This window comes from Ursus arctos, unplaced genomic scaffold, assembly GCF_023065955.2.
Source record: "Ursus arctos isolate Adak ecotype North America unplaced genomic scaffold, UrsArc2.0 scaffold_22, whole genome shotgun sequence".
NCBI classification, from domain to species: Eukaryota; Metazoa; Chordata; class Mammalia; order Carnivora; family Ursidae; genus Ursus; species Ursus arctos.
Window position 1 is genome coordinate 14,244,533 of NW_026622897.1, and position 19,347 is coordinate 14,263,879.

Below are 19,347 nucleotides of genomic sequence, written 5' to 3' on the forward strand. Positions count from 1 at the left end.
GAAGGCAGGGACTCACGCAGAAGTTTAATGAGGCAGATGGGGCAGGGAGGCCCATCACTGTGGCAGGAGGCTGGGGAGGAGGCTGAGCAGAAGGGCAGCGGAGAGGCAGTGGGGCTCCAGGAAAGCTGTCTGGGTCCCCGAGCTCAGCCGGTCACCATAGCGGTCTAAGAGCATCAGGACCACTCCATTGGTCCAGCCAAAGCCCTCCTGGAGAGGGACAGGACCAGTGAGGCAAGATCTCTGGGGAAGGCCCCACATCCTTTCAGGGGCTGTGGGATCCCCACACAGAGACTCTAGAACTGCCTAACCCCAGGGGTACAAAGAAGCTCCAGTCAGCCTCCTCCCTGTGGACCCACATACATGGGAGGAGATAGAGGCCCAGACAGGGGAGGTCCTAGCCGGTTGTGGGGACAACAGAACCCTGCAGCTCCCAGTAGGATGTGGGCTCACTCACCTGAACTTCATACTCCCCTCCACCACCTGGCTGACCACCATTGCTGATGTCATACTGGAAACAAAAGAATAGGCTCTAAGGGTGGGCACTACCCCAAGGCTCCCCACCTCAGCTCTCCAGGGGGAGCAAGAAATGGGAGCCCCTTTGGGAGAAGCTGCTCTGGCCTGCAGCTCTGACCCCTGCAGTGCCCAACAATGGCCACTGGGCGTCACCACTGTCCCTGGGCTTGGCAAAGCCTGGCAACCCCCATCCCCACCCACCCAGCTCACCAGGAGGCTCGGGGCTCAGAAGCAGCTCACCTTCTCAAACATGGCTGACTTTTGGGAGTAGACCTCAAAGTTGGTTCGGATCCAATTCTGAGCTAGCTGGAAAGCCACTTCCTGGGCCCGAGGTGAAGGAGACTTGGCCAGACCTAGACCCCACCCCAGGTAGGACCCTGAATCTCCTGAGTCCCCGTCCCAGGGGGAGCAGAGGCCTGAGCCTCACTCTCCTCAAGGAGGGAGAGAGGCCCGGGCCCTAAGACCTCCATCGTGAGCCACGTGAAAAGCCAATGTGCTCCTTCCCCAGGGTCCAGGTTTGGAGGAAGAAAGGAGGGCTGGTTCCATCAAAGGTCTGCCGAGTGGGAAGCCAAGAGAACAGAAGAGCCAGAGAAAGACCCCACGTGCTTTGTTCACACCTTCCCAGCCCCAGAAGGCTGGCCCTTCAGATGCAAGGGGGGGAAGGCCCTGGGATATGCCCCATCCCTGCCTCCCTACTCCCTACCTCTGATGACCAGGTCCTGAAGGGGGGCCCAGGCATTGGGGAAGTCCCACTGCTGGCCTGTGTTCTGGAGAGAGGTCGGGATCCCGTACTGGTAGGTCAAGATCTGGCTGTCCTAGAAGGTTCCAGACATTTCTAGGACTGTGGACGGGGGCTGGATGAGGCGCCAAGAGGCTGGGCCCTCCTCAAGCCAGATGTCCCCCTTCCTGGGCTTTCTCTTCTTGGCTCACAGCTGCCCCCTGGTGGCTGCAGCAGGACCTGCAGGCTCAGGCCCAGGGTTGGAACAGGAGGGGGTGGCTGCCAGTTGCCAGAGGTCCCTAGCTCAGACTCAGGGAGAGGGCAGGTAGTGCTACCCCAATATACCAGCCCTGCTGCCCCCCCCTCACCTCCAGATATTTCAGGGCCTTGTCCACGGCGTCTAGGTCAGAGAAACAGCCGGACCAGAGAGGAGTGAGGTTGGATGGGTAAAACTCTAGGTTCTTCTTTCCTTTCTCAAGGTCATAGTCAAACCAGGCACCTTTCTCTTCATCCCACAGGATGGCTCTCATGGCAGCTATGCGCTGTTGCCGCAGATCTCTGTACTTTGCGGCTTGGATGTCGTTCCCTAGGGTGACACTATCTTTAGGTTGAGCACCCAGGGTACCTGACACCTTGGGTCCCATGCCTTCAAGAAAGAGGTCTACTTTGGCCTCCTGTTGTTGTCCCCCTCCCCGAGGGCTAGAAGTCCTGACATCAGGGGACATGCAGACCTGGAGCCAACACTTCTGGCCTCCAGGAGCTAGGAGTTCCTGAGCCACAGCCCTTGTAGGGCCCTCAGGACCTGCACTGGCCCGCTCCCGGGTCTGTCCTGGGAGGGCACTGGCCGTGCATATTTCCCTAGCTCCAACAGGTCCATGGGCAATTGTTTGGGGAGAGAGAATGGAGGGAGTTGGAATGTGTGGACACAGGTGTCCTCTCACAGACCCTAGTAGTCCCTCCCAGTAAGAAAGCGAGGGCGAGAGGAGAGTGCGCTCCATCTGTACTCCTGCCCTAGCGGTGAGGTATGGAGCCGGCCAGGAGGCTGGAGGCCCTTCACTCGGGGTCCTACTTCCAGCTCCACAGCCAAGGCTGAGGTAGGACGCAAGCTGGGCGAGCACCCCTTCCCCACCCCTCCCGCTGGTGCACTCACCCAGTCTGGAGTAGAAGTTGCTCATCAGCTCCTCTGCCTGGCATAGGAAGGCATTGAGGTCAACAGGCACGAATTTGCTGGTCCGGATGCTGCTGAGCAATGTGGGGTCTGGGCCTCCGACGAGCCACCGTGAAGAGAAGTCCCAGCCAGACTCAGCCCCAGCCTTGAGCTCAGCCCACAGAGCCTCCCGGTCCCCTGTGAGGACAAGGCAGCAGGGGATGGGGGACCAGGGCCTGACACCCAACACCAGGCTCCCAGCCCCACCCCAATCCCTAACCTTGCTGCCGCTCACCTTCCGGCAATGTGTCTGCCAGCTCGGCATCTTTGCTGTAGGACTCCGGCCTGGAAGAGGAAAGTGGGCATCCCGGCACTAGGAGGGTCTAAGCCCAAGCTGGAGGCTGAGCCATGTTGCTTCAACCGCCCTTGGATTGACCTTCGTGGGCCCTGGATTGCCCAGGGCTTTCGGTATCAGCATCCAAGAGGCAGGGCTAAGTCATGGCCCTCAGAGCAGAGTGAGTAACAAGAGACAGAGGCTGGCAGGCGGCTCCTTACCTGGGTCCCCCATAAGGGACAGCATAGTGATTCAGGACGTAGCTCTTTCCCCCCGAGCTCACAGAGATGGTCCTGTTCTCCGTCCAGAAGTCCAATTCCAAGGCTAGGGTCCCGATGTTGTCCCTGGGGTGGAGCCAGGCACCGCTTCAGCCCAGGCACGGCCCCTCATTCCCGCCCTGGGAGGTCCCAGGCAGGGGGCCTGCGGGGCAGCAGGGGGACCGGGTGCCCACCGGAGGAAGGCGGTGTCGTTGGTGTGGGTCAGGTAGCGGTCCATCATGAGCGTCAGGAGCGGGGGCTGGCTCCGCTGCAGGTAGTACACGCGGGCCCCGTTGGGGACGTGGCCGTAGCTGCCGAGAAGGACACCGGCTGAGGTGCATCCGCCCAGCGGCTAAGGCCAAGGCCAATCTAGCGCCAAGCCCATGGCTTCTCCGCCCCAGCCTTGAGGGGCCCGCCCCCCTTACATCCGCACCAGGTCCAGGAAGTTCTGCAGCATGCCCTTCACCGTCCCGGGCATCTCAGAGAGCAGCAGCCCCTCCATCACCCAGTAGGAGTCCCTGGGGACAAGGACAGCTCAGGCACCCCCCACGCCGCACTCCCCCCCCTCGCCCTGCACACCCGGGGCCAGTCAGGGTGCCCCTCTCTGCTCGGGACAGCCCGCTGGCCCCAGGCTCCCCGACCCCCGCCCTGCAGCCCTGGCCGCTCACCAGTAGTAGAATTCGAGGAAGCGCCCGCCAGGCACGATGAAGGGGTGGGCCGAGTAGATCAGCGAGAACTGCTCCGGGTGGCTGAGGACCTCTGGCTTCACCTGCAGTCGGGACAGAGGGCACAGAGAGCCCGCGGGCCCCGCCGTGTGGAGGCCCTGGCGGCCGGTGCAGGAGTGCTGGCTCTGCTGCAGGTCAGCCGTGTGGCTTTGGGCAAGGCCGGAGCCGCCGAAGTCGGGTCTGCTCGGCCCCCACATGCCGGCCTCTGGAGTCCCTGCTAACTCAGCCCGGCCCTGGCAGGTGCTCACCAGGCAGCGACTAGTATTAGGACCAGGACCGTTTCCTCCACTCCCCTTCCCCTGTCTCTGCTGCCACCGCCAAGCCAGGCCCAGAGACCCAGGGCTCCCATCCTCTGGGACAGGTGCTGTGCAGCCTTGAGCAAACCACTGCCCTCTCTGAGCCTCGAGGAAGAGAAAGCATCTAAGAATATGCTGACCACAGCCCACAGTCAGCAGTGGCAACTGTTCCTGAGCACAGTCCTGACCTGATTAGTTTGGGAAAGAGAGAGCCTAGGTGGCAGCCTGGAAGTGGCAGGACAGGCTAGTTTTGCTGGGGGTGGGGGGAGGATGGTGAGGGCTTCAGGGAGGAGGTGAGAAGTTAGAAATAGACGTTCCCTTCTCCCCCTCTAGAAATTCCTTCTAGAGAGCTCCATTCAAGGGCTCAGTGGCTGGGGGACTGTCTTAGTCTGTGCTCTAAGGGCAGTGTGGGCCCCAAGCTGGCAGCCCCCTCTCCCAGCTCCATCCCCCTGGCCGAGACCCAGGACATGGATACCTTCTTTCCTAGTTTCTTCCAGAGCTGGTGGAGCTGTTCTCCCCAGGCTCGCAGCTTGGGGTCAGAGATCTTCTGCAGGAACCGGGGGCTGGAAGACCACCAACCCCACAGGGTTCAGATAGGCAGGTAGGCCTGTCCAAAGGGCCCCCTCCCGTCTTCTGTCCAGGCGGTACCTGTCCTTCCAGTCCTCAGGAGTCCAGGACTGCAGTTCCTGCCCCACGGACTGGAAGTGCTCTTGGATGAATGCCTGCAGCTGCTGCTGGGGAATGCTGTGGTTGTAGGCGGCGGCCAGCTCACCGAAGCGCTGCAGGACCTGGTCTGGGGTCCAGGCGGCAAAGAGGGGTCAGGTGGGCCCCAGGAGCCCCTCCCGGATGGAGGCCCCTCTCTGCCTGGTCTTGCCCTCTGTCATCTTTGGTGTCGAAGCTTCAGGAGGTGGCCCCGGTACCTCACCTGGAGCCAAGGACAGCGGCATGTCCACGAACTGCTTGTCATCCTGGTAGAGCTTGGCCATCTGCACGTGGTGCAGGAGCTCCCCGTGGCAGTAAATCTGGCTGCGGACAGTGTCGGGGAGGGGGGGAGGTCAGGTCACCACCATTAGGGGAGAAGGAAGGCTCGACTCTGGGCATGTTCCCTGGATTGGCCCGGGGCTCTGTGTGAGTGTGCCCGGGGGGGGGGGGAACGTGTGTGCACCACGTGTGGTGGGGGTTTGTGGGTGGTGGGGACAGAGCCCGCTGAGAGAATGAGGAGCGCCCTCTGCAGTAAAGGACCTAAACAAGGGCCCAGGCCCACACTGGTTGGTAATTTGGCCTACTGCACACACAGTGGACAAAAGGAGATGACCACTTGACTCAGTGACATGTCAGAAGGCGCGGGACCGACTCTGTACAGCGGCCCTGGGTGACACTGACCAGAGGGCTTAAGGCAAAAGCCTGTAAGTTACACGCAGTGGCAACTGCTGAGACCTCGGGCCAGAAAATTTGCGGATGTGGTGTTTGCTATACATCATTAGGGAGACAGTTACTAGCCTGTGTTGGGTGTTTATGGAAACCATCTCTGCGCCTGGAGGAGAGCAGCTATTCCTGTGACCAGAAGTACCCACGGTGTCCTGGGTGATGTCCTTCATACGTGGAAGGGGTTTACACAGGAACATGCTACATGGGGACCGCACGGGCAGGTGGCCTCTTTCCCACGGGGCTGCGGGAAGCAGCGGGGGAGCCGCGGGAGGAGCCCTGCGGCGGCTCCTCTCTCCCCGACCCGCAGAATGCTGCTTGGCTGCCGATGGCAGCGCCAAGACCGACAGGCTACCTCGTTAGGAAGGCTACTGCACTCTGACCGACTGATGGGAATCTTTGAAGTAAGAACAAATCAGCTCAGTGGGCGAAACTGCATGCTCTTTCCCTTGCAGTGATGGAAAAAGTGAATGTGAAAAGCTCCTGTGTTAAGTAGACTGCATGCCCAGCCTGGAATCCAACACGGGGCTTAAACCCACAACCCTGAGAGCATGACCGGAGCTGAGATCAAGAGTCGGATGCTTAACCGACTGAGCCACCCAGCCACCCCTATGCTGGGTTTTGATGGACTCGGGGCTGCGAAGACTGGACTAGGAAAGGGGGTGCTCGCACAGGGCTGGAGCCTCGGGAAAGCACTTCGGAAACTCCAGGGGCCCACTCAGCTCTGCATTCCTGACTATAGACGAGTATGCTTAAAATACTGTGTTGGAACAGAAGATACTGTGCCAATTGGGTCGATGGGCCAAGAGACGTGTCAAATGGACCCAGCGTGTTACATGCCACCTCAGAGCACGGGCTTGACAGGGAACCCCAACAGGCAACTGACCCACCTGTGGCCTGAAATGGGGAGAGAGGAGAGCATGAAGGGTGGGCTTACACAGCATCAAAAGTGTGTGCTCATACCCAGTATGGGGCGGGGGCCAAAGGAGGGTCCCCATTGGATTGACTGGTCTGCTTTTCTGGGGGATATGAGGAGAGGCTGATGGCAGGACTATGCAATCCTTTCCCACATCATCTCCACTTACCTTGAGCCTATAGGACCTGACCTGCCACTACGGTGTCAGAAGCATGAATGACCCCTAAGCAAGAGACTGTAGCTCTCTTTCCAAAGCTTGATGCTAGAGTTCCCAAGGGCCGGATGGGGTGGGCTGTGCCCACGCCCCATGGGGCTAAGTGGGGGCTCATAGTGAACGCGGCTGTGTTGCCCAGGGGCAGGAACAGCCCCTCATTCCGGGCCATGTAGCTCTACCCTCTATGGCTTTGCAAGACTGGCCAGGCTGTCGGCGATCTGGATGAGAACAGTGGCTGAACCCGACACCCCTTCCAAAGGGGGAAGGGTGGAGTGAAAATCAATGCCACATGGAGAGGAGAAATGGCAGCTGAGGGCAAAGAGATGAATACGTGGGTATTCAAGGAAAATGGGAAATCTGGCGCGCCACGAGTGCCTGGAGAGAGAGGTTACGGCGGTCCTTAGCACGGCCGTATGGGATGCCTGAAACGGTCAGGCCCTGTGCCTGCCATGCCCAGCCTGACTTTGGAACCTGACAACGTTGATGGAAGCCTGCAAACAGGGCTGCCGTCGCTCTGGGAGACATTCTGGTCTCAGGATATGCTGAGCTGCGCTGCTGACGACTGAAGGCGACCTAGTGACAGGCCAGTGTCTTCCAATGTCAAGTTTTTAGATTACACCTACTACGGAGGGTGTCACTTGGGAAGGCATTTCCTCGAACTACTCCCCACTGGGTGGTCTACAACTCTTGGCAGATTTATTGCCCTGTAACTACAAACCTTGAAAATCAAATACTTAGGCCCCTCATTTTGGGCTGCCTGGGTGGCTCAGCCAGCTGAACATCTGACTATTTTTTGAGAGAGAGAGAGAATGTGAGTGCAGGGAGGGGGCGGAGGGAGAGGGAGAAAGAACCTCAAGCAGACTCCACGCTGAGCACGGAGCCCGACGGGGGGCTCAATCTCATGATCACCCAACTGAGCCACCCAGGTACCCCAAGCATCTGACTCTTGATCTCAGCTCAGGTCTTGATCTCAGGGTCGTGAGACAGAGCCCTGCATTGGGCTCTGCACTGAGCCTGGAGCCCGCTTAAGATTCTCTCTTCCTCTGCCTCTGCCTTTCCCCCCATGTGCTCTCTCTCTCAAAAAAAAAAAAAAAAAAAATGGGGGGGCTTTGGGGGCAATAGGTCCCTCATTGTGGACCAAACTGAATTTGCTTTTAATGAGGAGAGGCATTCAGAGGAAAACTATTTATTAGCTAGAATAAGCAGATTAGGAGTTCTCTTCCAGGAAGAAAGCAAAGGCTGGGAATCAGGCTGGATAGACGATGAGCCTCTAGTGAAAGGGGAGAGGCCAAGGCAACAGATAAGGCTGGGTAATGCCAGGTCCAGCACTGGGAGAGAGCCTGAGCCCTCAGCCAACAGAGCCTCTTGACTATTTTACTGCTGACTGAAGCCAAAGTGAGACTCAAGAGCCGTGCCTGTGGAATCTTCTAGACCTGCAAACCTAGTTCTGCGGACACGTGTACTTGAGCCTGATGTGCTACGATTGCCCTTGCTCCAGGGACAGATCAGAAGAAGACACTCCCTGTCTACAATCAGCGGGGACAGGAACTATTCTGAATAGCACCTGTGTCCTCCCCTAGGAAGGAGGTGGGCCCTGCTATGTAACAGCACACAATGACACAATGGAGACCAGTCTCAGTGCCAGCCTGTGAGCTGAGACAGGGTGACTAGCTTTGCCTCCAACGGACTCAGAACCCGGAAATAACTAATAATTTGTTATAATAAATAATAAAATCATGGCTACTTTTAATGATGCCCGTCCATAATAATATTTGGTACAAGGGCAAGGTCCACGGAGAAGGCACGAAGGATACCTCTGTAACTCTCTCAGTTTGCTCTGTAATGGAACCCCAATGTACTATGACCACACCAGGATCTGGTCTAATACTGGTATTATCGATATGATTCTAGCACTTTATGTAAATAAGCCACGTGATAATACTGATACTGATGCCTGCATATGTTCCGAGATGGAGTTAAAGTCTCCTAAACATAATACCAATGGGAAAGGACTGGCCCGAGGAAGAACTGGATTTAGCTCATTTCTGTGCTAAGCAGTTTTTTTTTTTTTTTAAAGATTTTATTTATTTATTTGACAGAGATAGAGATAGCCAGAGAGAGAGGGAACACAAGCAGGGGGAGTGGGAGAGGAAGAAGCAGGCTCATAGCGGAGGAGCCTGATGTGGGGCTCGATCCCACAACGCTGGGATCACGCCCTGAGCCGAAGGCAGACGCTCAACCGCTGTGCCACCCAGGTGCCCCTGTGCTAAGCAGTTCTGCACAAGTTTATCATTAAGATACAAACAGTGGCGGCACCTCGGTGGCTCAGTCGGTTGAGTGTCCGACTCTTGATTTTGGCTCAGGTCATGATCTCGGGGCCCTGGGATCGAGTCCTGCATCCGGCTCCTTGACCAGCGGGGACCCTGCTTCTCCCTCTGCCTCCCACTCCCCCAGCTTGTGCGCTCTCTGACAAACAAATAAAATCTTTAAAAAACAATGACTACCTAAGAAACAGTGCCAGTGTATTACCACCTCGCACTACGGCAGACATAACGTGCAAAAGGAGAGTCAGAACTACTAGAGTCTCACACAGTCACGATTAGTCTAGTCCAGCATCACAGGACCAGAACGTCTCCTGACGAGGCCACTCAGGTTTGCAGGCTTCTGTTTGCTCTTGTCAGGTTCCAAAGCAGGAGAGGGCTTGGAAATACATACATTCACCCTTTCAGGCATCTGAAACCAAGAGGCAGCACCCCTTCTCCCACTATATTATTATCACTCCATGTATTCATTCCTTTACCTTCAGCTACTAGTTCTCCTTCTCTCCATTGATATCCAAACTCCTCTAGTTTTGGAAAGGACGCTGGGTTCGGCCGCTGGTCCAGACCGCAGGCAGCGATGCTGGTCCAGGGAGTGCCTCCCCGCGGCCCCCTCCCGCTCACATGGAGTGGTGTCATGTGGGTTCACTTCGAGTGGCCCATTCCTACCCCTAGGCCTGAGTGAGGCCTGAAAACAGCCGCTTTCAGTGGCCCCCATTTAGCCAGATGGGGTGAAGGCACAACACACCGCATTAGGCTCTCAGGAATTCACACATAGTGGCTTAAGGGTAGGGGTCCATCTTCTTACCAAGGAACCATCCCTGCTTCTGACGCGTGTGGCTGCTGCCTCGGGCCTGGCACCTCTGCATCGGGGAGAAAAGGAAGGTTGAAGTGATGCGGGGGAGAAAGAAAAAAGTGCAGTCGGACCATCGTCTTCCTCCCACGTGGGAAGGATCGCATGGGCACACCAGCCTCTTCTCCACCCCCTCCTGCCTGGATTCCCCCAGAAAAGTGGAGCGATCGATCCCGGGAGTCCCTCACGGCAAGTGTGAGCGCACGGCCCTTCATATCTGTATCTCCGTGTATCAGACAGCCAACGTTCTAATGGTCCCTCCCAGCTCTCTCTCGAACCATTGCTCGGAGGATGAAAGTGTGTTCCCTGGTCTGAAAAACTGTAACTCAGTGGTCCAAACTGGCGTGGCATCTTCTGGTCTGGTCCTTTGACGGTATTCTGAGCATTTACAGCGACACCTAGTGCAGTGCGTCTGTTCCGGCCGGTGAGACTGCCGGGGTCTCACCGGCCAGCTCCATGCGTGTCCTTTCCCCAGGGAACCTGTCCGGTAGCCCGTCTCTTCTGTTGACAGAACAGCTCTTACTGGCATTTTGTGCCTCAGGGGGTGCAGGGGCCATGCATGTAGACCCGGCCCACCTCTGCATGGCTGCAACCTCCCAACGTCCCATCGGGTCATGACCCCACATGGCACCTCACGTGAACACACTGGGATACCCACTTGCTGGCTCTAATTACTTTCCGATCTAGAACGGGGCTTCTTCTGACGGCACCAAGGTGTTCTACTCTAATGAGCTCCTCCCATTCCCAGCGACTTCAACAGGACCGTGCCACACACGGGCGAGGTTTCTATAGACCACTTTCCCATTGCCCTTCTGCCTGAACATATGGCTAGGATGGTGGCCACTAAGAGTACATAAAAACCCAAACACAGTGGCAAATAGTATGCAGTTCAGACCACCAAGCTGATTTGGTAGTTTTGTTTTTGTTTTTTTTTAGATTTTATTTATTTATTTGAGAGAGAAAGTGTGAGTGAGCACGAGCAGGGGGAGAAGTAGAGGGAGGAACAAGCAGACTCCAGCTGAGCCTCACTCGGGGCTCGATCTCCAGACCCTGAGATCATGACCTGGGCCGAAATCAAGAGTTGGACACTTAACCTACTGAGCCACCCAGGCTCCCCTGGTATTATCATCTCTGGTCACAGCAGCAGCCTTTCAGGGCTGTCTGTTCACCTTGGAACGACCATCCATGAACCAAGCAGCCCTTTGTTGGTCCATCAAGAGGTGTTTGGCCCCGTCCAAGGGGCAACAGAATCCAGCGCTCCTGAGGTGGTTCTGAAGTCAGTTCTAGGGGAAAAGAGTCCACCTGCTCTCGAACTCATGCAGTAAACTCTACGTTCCCCCAGCAGCATGCTCCTGCATAAACCATGCATCATGGAACTCTCCCGGGCACTGCCCTACCTCTTAGATCATCACTTCTCCACCCAAGATAATACTGGTGTTTCAGGTTTTAGGATTATCTTATGTCTGGGGGCGCCTGGGTGGCTCAGTCGGTTAAGCATGTGACTTCGGCTCAGGTTCTGATCTCAGGGTCATGGGATTGAGCCCCGAGTAGGGCTCCTTACTCAGCGCAGAGCCTGCTTCTCCCTCTCCTTCTGTCCCTCCCAACCCCCCAGCTTGTGCTCTCTCAAATAAATAAAATCTTTAAAAAAAAAAAAAGGTTATCTTATGTCCTTCAGAAGGGCAGTCTCAATATCTGACAAGCTACTAATGGCCTCCCAATGGACATTTTTCTAGTCCAAAGTCTGGCAGGCGTGCTGGGAGGGGCCCCAAGGCTTCTGCCGTAAGCCGCCCTCCTCGCCCCACGGAAGGACGTGATCTGTGTGACCTCAGGCAATCTTACCGGCGCCCACTTGGCATGCCCAATACAAGAAGCAACAGTGTGACGGGCGGGTGCACAGCCTCTTGTTTTGTTAATACCAGAGACTGGAAACGTTCCTCGCTCAGACACAATGTCCACTCCTGTAACGCGTTCAGGCACAACAGAGGCAATCACTTCATATGAAAAGTGTTCAAACACCAAAGAAACTTTCACCTTAGTCCCTTTGATCCTGGTTCCCACCCGCGGCTTCGCGGACAGGTTTGGTTTTACAATACTGGGTATTACGGGTAAGCGTTCCCACCAGCCACCAGCCGTGACAGCCACTCCCAAAACACGTTCGGGGGAAGGGGAAACCAGCCCTCGACAGCAGGTCTGTCTAAACATTCCAACTTCCATCCCAACATTCACCTTAATCCCACCCACTCTTGCATTTCTCCGTCCTCTCATCCGACTAGCCCCTTTTAAGGCTTCACACGTGCTTCTTGCACCACAGTGCATGGGACCCCACGGCACAGAGTCCAGAATCTTCTCTACCCTCTGACCATTTTGCCCACTCATATGCGTAACACTTTGAGTCCCCAGCAGGGGACAGAGCTAAGGGACCCTAAGCTTTTCACCAATCTTTATCTTGATTAAATTGTGGGACCTCTGCCTCAAGAGATGGGAGGTCAGGTTTCTCCTCATTACCATCTTTGCCTTGCAAAGTTTTTTCCTAATTCCTCCAAAGTAGGGTGAACAAAACAGATTTGTTCAGGTCCCTTGCATTTTGGGGGGCCTACAGGCGCTCCCATTGGTCCACTCAATTTCTAAGAAGTGCTGCATGAACACCTTTGTTTTGACCCTACCCGCAGCTGCTTTATTCACCCCATTTCTCAATGACTGTTTAAAAATTCCACATGCTGGGATGGGTCCATTGGCTCACTCCCTGTCCATTCTATTCTCCTGGAAATCAGTCTAGCCCTCTTCATTATTTGTTTTTTTAGAATCATTTTTTTTCCTTTGGAAATGGCTCTGAGGCTAGTGGCCACACCTCAGGCCAGCCAGAAATGGGATCCTCCCCCCCACATTCCTTAGGCAGGGGCCCTGAGACGAGAGGCTGAGGTTTGGACTGGCCAGAACCGAAGCTCGGCCCATCTCTCACTTCCGTTTTTGCTATTATAGGATAATAATGACCCACGGATTGCATTTTTAAATTTTTTCTTATTATTCCGCATTTTCTTAGACGCTCTGGGCGTTAGACCTGTCATCTCCATGCTTCATTGGTAACTTTCACCTCCAGGAACCGATCACAACACAGCTGCTGTTCCAAACCACGGGTGACCCTGCAGCCATCCAGGAACCAAAGGGTGCTCATTCCCTGTCCTTTCATCCTGCTTTCCCTGAGCCCCACGACCCAGCCAGGCAAGGTCCTTCCAGCAAATCACACATTTTCTGACACCAACTGCAGTACTACAGTCCAATCTTGGTACTAACCAATGAGCTCAGGCCAGAGGCACAGTCCCCCACAAGACAGCCCTTGCTCCAGCTAACAAGGGGCCCCAAGCTACATCCACTTCCGACCAACTGGCTACAAATTGGAGGCTCCCCCAAACCCATCGAGTTCAATAATGTGCTGACTCACAGAAGGGCCAAGGGCCGCCCAGTATCACTTGGACTTAGAAACCTGGAGATGGAGTAATTAAGATTGGCCATGCAGATACTCCACGCCTCTGTCCCAAGCCCCAGTGAAAACCCTGAACGTGAGGCTCAGGTGAGCCTCCTGGTTGGCCATATTTCATGCGTGTTGTCACACATGTTGCTGGAAAAGGTGAGTGCTATTCATACAAATCCACGGGAAGAGGACAACTGGAGCTTGTGTTTCTTCTCTCCTAGACCCTGCCCTATGTGCCATTTACCCTCCCTGATTTTAATCCGCATCCCTTCACCAGAATACACGTAACCACGGACAGAACTATTTGGTGAGCAGTCAATCACCGGATCTGTAGGCGGTCTTACCAACCCCGGGCACAGTCTTCTTTCCATACTTTTGGCAACCCACCTCATGCTCGACAAAACTCCATCACACAGCCTCTCTGAAACCCTTATTACAATCGCTCAGAACAAAATCTATGAATCATCCCAGGTAGTCCCCTTTCGTTTACAGTCCACCATCATCAGCGAGTCCTATCAGCTCCCCTACAAGATATATCCCATCCTGAGCCACTTCTCACCTTTCTGGTCCTACCACTGGCACCCGAGCCCTGGTCTTCCTCTCCCCTGGCCTGTTCCCACCTCTGTCCTGGCCACAGAGGCCTTCTTGAGTCATGACCTCAGAGTCTTTGCACGGCCGTTTCCCTGCCTGGACGGTCTTCCAGATCTGCACAGAGACGGTTGCTTCCACGGTTCCGCTCGCACGTCTCCGCCGCAGACACCGTCCACTCCAGCCCACCTGAGACACCCTCTGTGCACCCCGAGCGGCTCCCTCACTGCAGCTGACGTTTAGCTGCGCTTCTATCAGTACTCTCCTTGCTAATTACGTCAGGTCCACGAAGACGGGGACCTTGTTTCTCTTGTTGGCTGCTGCAGCCCAAGAGACACAGCGAGAGCTCAAGAAACCCATTTAAATGAGAAATGGATGCCCTGTGAGCCTAGGAGGCAGGACAGGGTCACTTATCGGTCTTATTTGGGGATGGGAACTATGGCTCTGGAAAGAGGTTTGACTTGGCTCTTGGTCACCGAGGTCAGAGGTTAAACTTAGGAGCGCTTTTTGGGCCCTGACGTTGCCTCTCCCCTCCAGGCTGGGGAAACCGGAAAATCGGCAGAAACTTGTTCCCCAGAACAACCCGAGGAGAGCCCTGCACAGTCTGAGGAGGAGCTTGGAGCCAGGGGCAGAGGGCGGGAGGACACTGGGCAGCTGGCGCCTGCATCAGGAGGCAGCCCCTGTCCCCAGCACTGGAGGTCTGGTGGTGGCCAGCACAGAGCCTGCTGCACCAGGGAAGCTAATTTCCTTCCTTCCCCTTCCCTCCCGAGGGCTGACCCCCCCCAGTGCCTGAGATCTCATCCCAACCTCCTGACCCTGGCCTTCCTGCCCCAGCTGCCTTCTCCACTCCTACCTGTCACAGGGTGGGGGCAGGGCGCCCTGGGACCCCAGTCCCAACAAAAGCAAGAGACACAGCTCCCGGGTCTTCGCCTGCATGGTGGCTGTGGCCGTGGTCCCGGAGTCAGCCCTGGCACCTCTCACTCGCTGGGGTGCATTCGCCTGCCTACCTGGGGCAGCCAAAGTCCACGTTTGGGGCGTGGCCTCCTGAGGGGCTGGATGCCAGGTCTGTGCACTGCAGCTTGCCACGGAGGCCAACCCCTGACCCCCACCTGGTACTTGTTCTCCTCTTGTCTCAGTCTCCGCAGGGGCTGCCTGCATGGCCCCTTCCCTGAGTCATGTGGTGGGGTGGCAGTGGGGCAGTGGGTACAGAGTGTCAGGGGTACAATTAGGTCACACATCTGTGACCCAGATGCCCAGTGGCTCGGGTGGCCCCAAGGCGACCACGGCAGAGAGTTACCTTTTCCTTTAACATTTCAAACAGAATGGTTCAAGCTTCTGTCCCAGGTGTGGCGTGAGGCCGGGGCATGCGAGGAGGCCGCAGCAGTGCTCTCCGATTGATGGCTCAGGCCTGAAATGACACAGGGGTGGGGGTTGGGGGAGTGTGCACGGCAAGGTATGTGCTGTGACCTGGTCACCACCTGAGATTAGTGACTGTGTGACATTTCCTTTAGGACTCAGGCTTGCTGTCCACACCCGAGCAGCGTCTGCCATGAACTGGCCCTGTCCCTCCCCACCAGAAGGGTCACCTCTGCCCTGTTAGCTTGCCCCGCTCCTTCTGGCCACCCCTGTCTCCAGAGGTTACACACTTCCTTCTTTTCTTTTCCTTTGGGTATTTTTTTAAATTTAAATCCAATTAATTAACATATATTCAGGGACAGAGTTCAGTGATTCACCAGTTGCACGTAACACCCAGTGCTCATTACATCACGTGCCCTCCTGCATGTCCATCACCCAGTTACCCCATTCCTCCCACCAACCTCCCCTCCAGCAACCCTGTTTCCTAGAGTTAAGAATCTCTAATCGTTTACCTCCCTATTTTCATCTTATTTTTCCCTCTCTTCCATGATCCTGTTTTGTTTCTTAAAATCCACAAATGGGTGAAATCATATAATTGTCTTTCTGTGATTGACTTATTTTGTTTAGAATACCCTCTAGTTCCATCCACATTGTTGCAAATGGTAAGATTTCATTTTTTTTGATGGCTGCAAAATATTCAAAAGTGTGTATATGTATGTATATTGTGTATGTGTGTGTACATATATCACACCTTCTTTATCCATCATCTGTGGATAGACATCTGGGTTCTTGCCACAGTTTGGCTATTGCGGACATTGCTGCTACAAACGTTGGGGTGCAGGTGCCCCTTTGAGCCACTATGTTTGTATCCCTTGGGTAAATACCCAGTAGTGCAATGGCAGGGTCAAAGGGTAGCTCTGTTTTTACTTTCTGAGGACCCTCCATACTGTTTTCCAGAGCAGCTGCACCAGCTTGCGTTCCCACCAAGAGTGTGAGAGGTTCCCCTTTCTCCTCATCCTCGCCAACATCTGTCGTTTCCTGACTTGTTAATTTGAGCCATTCTGACCGGTGTGAGGTAGCTCGTTGTGGGTTTGATTCGTATTTCCCGGAGGCCGAGTGACGTGGAGAATTTTTCCGTGTGTCTGTTGGCCATTTGGATGTCGTCTTTCGAGAAATGTCTGTCCACGTCTTCTGCCCACTTCTTGACTGGACTTATTTTTTGGGTGTTGAGTTTGATAAGTTCTTCATAGATCTTGGACACTAGCCCTTTATCTAATATGTCATTTGAAAATACTTCTCCCATTCTGTAGGTTGTCTTTCGGTTTTGTCAACTGTTTCCTTTGCTGTGCAAAAGCTTTTTATCTTGATGAAGTCCCACTAGTTCATTTTTATTTTTGTTTCCCTTGCCTTCGGAGACGTGTCTAGCCAGAAGTTGCTGTGTCCAAGGTAGAAGAGGTTGCTGCTGTGTTCTCCCCAAGGATTTTGGTGGAGTCCTGTCTCACATTTAGGTCTTTCATCCATTTTGAGTCTATTTTTGTGTATGGTGTAAGGAAATGGTCCAGTTTCGTTCTTCTGCACACAGCTGTCCAATTTTCCCAACACTGTTTGTTGAAGAGACGGTCTTTTTCCATTGGATATTCTTTCCTGCTTTGTCAAAGATTAGTTGACCGTAGAGTTGAGGGTCCATTTCTGGGTTCTCTGTTCTGTTCCATTGATCTATGTGTCTGTTTTTGTGCCAGTACCATGCTGTCTTGGTGATCACAGCTTTGTAACAGAGCTTGAAGTCCGGCATTGTGATGCTACCAGCCTTGGTTTTCTTTTTCAACATTCCGCTGGCTATTCGGGGTCTTTTCTGATCCCATACAAATTTTAGGATTATTTGTTCCAGCTCTGTGAAAACTGTTGGTGGTGTTCTGATAGGGCTTGCATTGAACGTGCAGATCGCTCTGGGTAATACAGACACTTCAACAATATTTGTTCTTCTAAGACATGAGGAGCGCCCTTCTTTTCTTTTTAAAAATATTTTTCTTGCGGTTAAATAGATATCACATAACATCTGCCAATTCAACCATTTAAAGTATTATATTCACAGTATTTCCCAACTATCACCACTATTTATTTTCAAAACCTTTTTTTTTTTTTAAGATTTATTTTAGAGGGAGGGAGGGAGAGAGAGAGAGAGCAAGCACACACAAGCAGGAGGGGCAGAGGGAGGAGAGAGAATCCCAAGAAGGCTCTGCTGAACACGGAGCCTGATGAGGGGCTCAATCTTCTTACCCTGAGATCATGACCTGAGCCAAAACCAAGAGTCAGATGGACGCTTAACCAACTGCAGCATCCAGGCACCCCATCAAAACTTTTATGTCATCCCAAAGACACATTCTATAACATCAAGCAGCAAGTCCTCAGTCCTCTCTCCCCATGGCCCCTGGAAACCACTATTTTATCTTCTGCGTCTATGAATTTACCTGTCTAGACACTTCATGTAAGTGGAATCATACAATTCGCGTCCTCCTGTGACTTCTGCAGTATTCCTTGTAGAAGTCTTTCATCTCCTTGGGTAAGTTTATTCCTAGGTATTTTTTTTAGATGTTTGCACATGTGATGGCTTCTTAAATTTCCTTTTCAGATTGTTCTTGGCAGATGTATAGAAATACAACTGATTTTTGAGTATTAATCTTTTTTTTTTTAAAGATTTTATTTATTTATTTGACAGAGAGACAGCCAGCGAGAGATGGAACACAAGCAGGGGGAGTGGGAGAGGAAGAAGCAGGCTCCCAGCGGAGGAGCCTGATGTGGGGCTCGATCCCAGAATGCCGGGATCACGCCCTGAGCCGAAGGCAGACACTTAACGACTGCACCACCCAGGCGCCCCTGAGTATTAATCTTCTGCCTGTGGCATTGCTGAATCTGTTTATCAGACCCAGCAGCCTTCCTGCGGATCTTCTGGGATTTTCTATATAATCATGTCATCTGTGGAAAAACTCTTCCTTTCCAATTTGAACACCTTTTCTTTTTCTTGTCCTGTTGCTTTGGCTAGAACTTCTGGTACAGTGTTGTATAGCAGAGGTGAAAGTAGACATCTTGTCTCAATCCTGATTTTAAGGAGACTTCCAGTCTTTGACCATTGAGTGTGACACTACGTGTGAGTTTTTCATGAATTCCCTGTATTGTTCTGTAGAACTTCCCTTTTATTCCTAGTTTTTAGAATGTTTTTATCATGGAAGCGTGTTGGGTTTAGTCGAATAACTTTTACGCATCGATAATCACGTAGAGTTTTTTCCTTTATTCTATTAATGCAGTACATTACATTGATTTTCTTACGTTGAATGATCCTTGCATTCTTAGGATAACTCTCACTTGCATGGCATATAATCCTTTTAATATACTATTGGATTTGGTTTGTTAGTATTCTGTTGAGGATTTTCGCATCCCATACATAAAAGGTACAGGCTGTAATTTTCTTGCGAGATCTTTATATAGCATAAGCATCAGGTATTGCCGGCCTCGTAGGAATTAGGAAGTGTTTCATCCTATTTCGGAAGAGTTTGAGAAGGGTTGGTGTTACCGCTTCTTTGTTTTTGTTACTTTTTATCTTATTTGAGAAAGAGAACAAATGGAGGGGAGAGGCAGAGTGAAAGGGAGAAACAGGCTCCCCACTGAGCAGGGAGCCTGATGTGGGGCTTGATCCCAGGGCCCTGAGCCGAAGGCAGATGCTAAACCAACTGAGCCACCCAGGCGCCCCTTGACTCTTATTTAGATGTATGGTAGAGTTGGCCAATGAAGACCTTGGTCTTGGAATGTATTAGGATTCTCCAGAGAAACAGAAACAATAGAATGTGTGGAATGTGTGTGTGTGGAAAGAGAGACAGAGTTTTCTTTAAATTTTTGCTTACATGATTGTGGAGGCTCGCCAAGTCCAAAATCTGCAAGCTAGGTCAGCAGGCTGGAGACCCAGAGAAGTCTAAAGGCAGTCTGGTGGGCAGAATTCCCTCGTCTTCCGGGGAAGTCAGTGTTTTTCTATTAAGGCCTTCGAGTGATCGGATGAGGTCCATTCATAATATGGAGGGTATGAAACGAATAAAGGAAAATCTCATTTCAAAATATAGTTGGGAAGTCCTGAAGGGGGCATACTTACAGAGGTGCCACTCTTCAAAGCTAACTTTCTATATTCCAGCAGGAAGAAAGGTTTTTTTCTTTGCCCAGCAACCCAGCCAA

The 19,347-nt window shown here is 53.4% G+C and overlaps 1 protein-coding gene across 2 annotated transcripts; it reads right to left on the minus strand.

The window, feature by feature from the left end:
* Positions 1 to 3: 3 nt before the first annotated feature.
* On the minus strand, positions 4 to 14,803 carry TREH (trehalase). Of its 2 annotated transcripts, none has more exons than XM_026505634.4 (15): positions 14,627 to 14,803; positions 4,916 to 5,016; positions 4,639 to 4,783; positions 4,466 to 4,553; positions 3,638 to 3,738; positions 3,395 to 3,487; positions 3,164 to 3,280; positions 2,934 to 3,056; positions 2,674 to 2,723; positions 2,382 to 2,576; positions 1,600 to 1,817; positions 1,217 to 1,328; positions 754 to 866; positions 455 to 508; positions 4 to 207 (listed from the first exon to the last, which is right to left on the minus strand). In XM_026505634.4, exons 1-15 carry the CDS (start codon positions 14,707 to 14,709, stop codon positions 55 to 57), a joined length of 1,746 nt encoding a protein of 581 aa, XP_026361419.2. In that variant the 5' UTR covers positions 14,710 to 14,803; the 3' UTR covers positions 4 to 54. The 2 variants fall into 2 exon arrangements, with proteins under 2 accessions (XP_026361419.2, XP_057172990.1); XM_057317007.1 differs by having other exon boundaries at positions 3,638 to 4,095; positions 14,627 to 14,785.
* Between the last annotated feature and the right edge of the window lie 4,544 nt (positions 14,804 to 19,347).

Coding starts and splice junctions, on each gene's coding strand:
- TREH (XM_057317007.1), bottom strand. CDS start 14,709: ATGCAGGCGAAGACCCGGGAGCTGTGTCTCTTGCTTTTGTTGGGACTG. Junction 3,057..3,163: donor AACGACACCGCCTTCCTCCG/GTGGGCACCCGG, acceptor GCTCCACCCCAG/GGACAACATCGGGACCCTAG. Junction 1,329..1,599: donor AGGCCCTGAAATATCTGGAG/GTGAGGGGGGGG, acceptor GGAACCTTCTAG/GACAGCCAGATCTTGACCTA.